The following is a 5,731-nucleotide window of genomic DNA, read 5'->3' on the forward strand; positions in this document are numbered from 1 at the left end:
CAGGTTACTGGGAACAAACAAACAGCTAGGGTGACAACCTGGTCTCACAGCATTTCGTATTATTCTGTATGTAAATCCGTGACACACCATTTAGTATGATATGTTACGTTTCCTCTCTGTTCCGCTCTGTTTTGGTAATAGATGTTGGCTGAGAGGTGTTCTTTGAAAACAGGTTACTGGGAACAAACAAACAGCTAGTGTGACAACCTGGTCTCACAGCATTTCGTATTATACTGTATGTAAATCCGACACATTCCATTTAGTATGATATGTTACGTTTCATATGGTACGTATTCATTTGTGGATGTCCATCACCCACTTAGTATGATTTGTTACAAATTACAATTCCTATTATATATTATGAATTTGCTAAATGTACATATGAAATGTAATGAATTAGCTAGGTGGCTAATGTTAGCTAGGCTAGGGGTTAAGGTTAGGAGTTAGATTAAAGGGTTAAGGTTAGGAGTTAGGTTAAAGGGTTAGGGGAAGGGTTAGCTAAAGGGTTCAGGTTCGGGTCAGAGGAAGGGTTAGGGTCAAGGGAAGGGTTAGCTGAAGGGGTTAAGGTTAGGGTTAGCTGAAGGGTTAGTTAAAGGGTTAAGGTTAGGGGAAAGGATAGCTAAAAGGGTTAAGGTTAGGGGAAGGGTTAGCTAAAGGGTTAAGGTTCAGGTCAGGTGAAGGGTTAGCTAACAAGTAGTTCCAAGGTAGCTAAAAAGTTGCTCATTAGTTAAAATGCTAAAGTTGTCCGTGATGTGAACGTTCAGGTTACACCCATCCACCCCGACTTACCAACCTACTTTAGTTTTTTTACTTTAGGTAACCATCTGTCTTATGTTACCATACCAAACATAAGCTATCATATACATTTCAGTGTCACAGATTCACGTGTACTATGTTACGTCTTGTCTATGAGACCAGGCTGAGTGTGAGCAATGCAAATGAATGAGAGCTGAAGTAGAACTAGTAACGCGTGGGCAAGGGAGGGAAAAGCCTTCCGACGAATGAACACAGCATGTAGTCTATTGGTTTTACTATAGACAATGTTTTTTTCATTCTTTTTAAACGGTCTTGCTGCAATTCTGTATCTGTCACTCCCCCATGGATTTTTCCTTGAGTCCTCATAGATGAGCAACACTGAGCTACAGAACACACACATAAACTATTATAAAAGTAGACTTTATTCCAACAATGTAGTGGCTTTTTGTGCCTGGTCTTTTCAATGTTTAACACAGGCATTGTAAAAGTTAATTAATGTTTTGGGGGGGAAAATAACAGCAGGAAAAGGCTATGTCATCAGAGTAAAAAAGGGGTGTGGCATACTGCCACTATGACACGCCCACTAATATGCCTCTACGAAGTTTGATCTTGTTCTAGTCGTAGAACATTTTATTCTAGTTGTAGAATAACCGCTGAGCTGTTTTTGAGACAGATCTTTTTTTTTTTTTACTTAGGTGTCGTTCGTGTGAAATAACTTTTTAGTTTTCAATCTCTTAAAGTCAAACACTCAAACACAAGAGCCGTATTGTTTAGGCTGAGAGGCAGGCTACGAAATGGACAGATATGATCTGAGTGGCAGACGTGCAGCCGTGATCATGTGCGGTGGGGGAAGACCGGGCTCTGAGTACGATGTTGACAGAATAAAGGAGCTCTACAAACAGAATAAGTTTCCTGAACCTAGTTATAGTGTTACATGCAAAACTAAAGAGGTAAGTCACATCTATTCAAGTCAATGCTTTCTGTGAACAGGCAATCCAATAACACTATTCAGAGCAGAGGGAACACTTAACTAAGCTGACTTAAGTCACATTTAAACTTAGTCTCCCATTGACATCAATGCATAGTAAGTGACCACTTAGGATTTGCCTGAAAATGCTGTATCGCCTGATGTCTCCTACAACTACAGTAGCAGCAGCTAGTGGGTAAAAAACATGCATCAGTCAGGTGAGATAACTTGATTTGTTAGCAATTTTGCAAAGTAAAAACAATTGCTAATTGCTAGCACAGACCAAACTCATGACAGCTGTAAAGAGTATGACCCCCCCCCCCCCCCCCCGGGTCTGGAATCTCATTCCCTGCTGTATTTGACCAATTTCAGGACGTAACTGATGCACTGAAGTCATTTCGAAACAACCTGAGCGATGACGTCAGTTGCCTCGCAATGTTCATCATGGCCCATGGTGGACTTGGACACATTGAAGTCAATGACGAAGAGATTCTAGATCTAGAAGATATCTACAAGATGTTTAGCAACAGCCAGTGTCCAGCCCTCCGTGAGAAACCCAAGCTCTTTGTTGTGCAGGCCTGTAGGGGAGGTGTGTCTCTTTACATATCAGTGTTTGAAAGCTTGTGGCCTTTTAATTTCTTTTTTTTGTACATGTTTATTGATAAATACACAGTTCTGTCGCTATTTTCTGCATTTCTCTTCAGTGAAGGGACGTCCTAAAGACCTTTACACAGACGGAGGTAGATCTTCAGGCGCTGTATCAAAAAAGTTGCTCCCCACGGAGTCTGACTCCATGGAAGTGTATGCAGTGCCTCCAGGTACCTGCTTTCACGTAACAGTAGTCTATAATGCTTAATGTAATAATGTAATGTCAGTCACGTAACAGAGTAGTCTATAATGCTTAATGTAATGTCAGTCACGTAACAGTAGTCTATAATGCTTAATGTAATAATGTCATGTCAGTCACGTAACGGAGTAGTCTATAATCCTTAATGTTATAATGTAATGTCAGTCACGTAACAGAGTAGTCTATAATCCTTAATGTAATAATGTCATGTCAGTCACGTAACGGAGTAGTCTATAATCCTTAATGTAATAATGTAATGTCAGTCACGTAACAGAGTAGTCTATAATCCTTAATGTAATAATGTATTGTCAGTCACGTAACAGAGTAGTCTATAATCCTTAATGTAATAACGTAATGTCAGTCTTAGTTACCTTTTTTTCTGAAGGATGTCTCTATCTTTTTAATCACAGGAAAACTTGCCATCAGACACCCGGACAGAGGATGCCCATTGTTTGAAGAGATGCATAAGGTGTTTACGAAGGATTCAGTAGCTACCCGTGATGTGTATGAACTCTTCACAGAGGTCAGTACGGTTGATGGAGAAACCTCCTCATAATGTCATATGATGGATATCGGCCAAAATGTCTTTAAAATGGGGTTTCGTGTACAATTCATTTTCCCCGTGATCTTTTTCAGGTGAACCAACGTCTGGGTCAGAGGAAGGACCGTAGAAAGGACGGATACGAACATGATTTCCAGCCAACACCCAGAGTCATCAAGAGAAACCTACAGCCAGTAGATACAGATGATTCATCTGATGACATAGGGCGTTCTCTTCATATTGTGAACAATCTGACCAAGAAGTTGTATCTCTGATAGGGAGATGGGAGGAGGTACAGTAAGAGGAGGAGGGGGGTGAGGGTTAAAAGCACACTCTGAGTGTTGTATATCTGATAGGGAGATGGGAGGAGGTACAGTAAGAGGAGGAGGGGGGTGAGGGTTAAAAGCACACTCTGAGTGTTGTATATCTGGGTTCAAAGGGACATTCAATTTTAAAATTGCAAGATTGACGTCAGTTTGTGTTGATGTATGGCCACTACCAGTGAAAATATTGAAAATAATCAACCTGGGTTTTCCAAAAGTATCTTAAGTCCATGTTCATCTTAAGTCGTGTTCACGTTGGCAGTTTGAAGCGACTAAAATCCTTCTGTTCTTTTTCCTGCAGTCTGAACAGCCAAAAAAGCACATGACATCAGATATTTCAGCCACATACTGATTTATGGCCATGAATGTATAACATATATGTGTAAATGTATTAATTATCCTAACCTGCTACGTTAATTCTCCTAAACTGCTACGTTAATTCTCCTAACCTGCTACGTTAATTCTCCTAACCTGCTACGTTAATTCTCCTAACCTGCTACGTTAATTCTCCTAACCTGCTACGTTAATTCTCCTAACCTGCTACGTTAATTCTCCTAACCTGCTACGTTAATTCTCCTAACCTGCTACGTTAATTCTCCTAACCTGCTACGTTAATTCTCCTAACCTGCTACGTTAATTCTCCTAACCTGCTACGTTAATTCTCCTAAACTGCTACGTTAATTCTCCTAACCTGCTACGTTAATTCTCCTAACCTGCTACGTTAATTCTCCTAAACTGCTACGTTAATTCTCCTAACCTGCTACGTTAATTCTCCTAACCTGCTACGTTAATTCTCCTAACCTGCTACGTTAATTCTCCTAAACTGCTACGTTAATTCTCCTAACCTGCTACGTTAATTCTCCTAAACTGCTACGTTAATTCTCCTAACCTGCTATGTAAACAATAAACCGACCCGCGGTGCACCTGGCTATGTCCGGTCTCACCAATAACGCAGCGTTGATGTTACACCCATACCAACGTCCATCTTCAGACACACTCCACGCATGCAGTTACGGTTGCCCAAGCCTCTCTCTATGATTATGCGCTATGATTATGCGCTATGATTATGTGCTATGATTATGCGCTAACGTTACTTCGTAGGCACTGAGAGTATGAATAGTTTTCTTAGGGAAATCGTTATTCGTTATTCTTGCACAGCATGTTAACGTTTAAAATCATAGTATTGTTTGCATACTCACCGGGATCGGCTCCTAACACCAGCCACACGACACGATAAAAGGCACACACAAAAAAATGACACCAACAGAATTTGTCCGAGCCTACGGCCGTATTTAATCCGCCGCCCCACACCCTGTCACACTGAACGAGCAAAGACAACAGGTGTTTGTGCCGAAAATCTCCCCCCCCCCCCCCCCTTCGCGTTCTACATTGCTGCGACTTGCTTGCTAGTTGAGATGTCTACTCTTCACTCCGTTGTCAGTTCAGCCTACATTTCACTGATCTTAGTAGCAGAAAGCATCTTTGTCTGCAGTTTTCGGTTTGGCTATTTGTTTCAAGCGTATGCGGCGGTTCTTGCTTGTAGTATAGCGCCCACCCGCACACGGGGGCGCAGTATGCCGCTCTGGGTAGCTGCCCATGTCGCCCGTATCTAAATCCCCTACTGATTTCTATTAGACTACTAATAAATCTCTTTGACAAAATGTGTCATACATCCCATGTCTTATTCGACTAGTATTTTTGAAAGAGTAAGGATAATAATTCAGTCATGGTTGTTCTGAAAGATTTATTGTTTGCCAACATTTAACTCTCTCTTCTATATAACACACATACAATAATTATTCATTTCGGTTGCTTATCCTGAAGTTTGTTCTATAGAACGTATTTGACTCTAGCCACACAATTAGGGAAATTAGAAGGGGTTGATACTTTAAAACACGAACCTAAAACCTCTAATTCTCATACAATACATCATCACAGTTTTCATTTTGATGTTGCTATCGAGAACCCGAGGCATTAATAACAAGTTATTATGTCTTATCCAAACGCTTCTCAGCTATAAGCGCTGCTAACCGGTGGTTGTTTTCTTGTTGTTTCTTCAGTAAAGGGTGATGAAAACTATATATTTTTAAAACAAATATATACATTATTTTTCTGCAAACAGTTGGTCAAACTTCATCTCTGTCTATTGGTTGTTCCCAGATGTGTTTAACAAGACTCTTCTTCTTTGGTATCATGTGATTCACTCGTTAGTTTGTACATGCTGCCACCTACTGTGTGGTAATGTCTGGTCGATCATTTTACATTTTGAAGTACAAAAATAAATATCAAAAAATGCA

At 40.4% G+C, this 5,731-nt stretch overlaps 1 protein-coding gene across 1 annotated transcript; it reads left to right on the top strand.

Annotated features, from left to right (window-relative positions):
- The first annotated feature begins 1,332 nt into the window (after positions 1-1,332).
- LOC109885997 (caspase-14) lies at positions 1,333-5,731 on the top strand. The gene is made up of 5 exons (XM_020477766.2): positions 1,333-1,706; positions 2,096-2,312; positions 2,428-2,541; positions 2,981-3,093; positions 3,207-5,731. The coding sequence occupies exons 1-5, from the start codon at positions 1,551-1,553 to the stop codon at positions 3,384-3,386; spliced, it is 780 nt and encodes a 259-aa protein (XP_020333355.1). The 5' UTR covers positions 1,333-1,550; the 3' UTR covers positions 3,387-5,731.

Source organism: Oncorhynchus kisutch, unplaced genomic scaffold (assembly GCF_002021735.2).
Source record: "Oncorhynchus kisutch isolate 150728-3 unplaced genomic scaffold, Okis_V2 Okis07a-Okis12b_hom, whole genome shotgun sequence".
Lineage (NCBI taxonomy): Eukaryota > Metazoa > Chordata > Actinopteri > Salmoniformes > Salmonidae > Oncorhynchus > Oncorhynchus kisutch.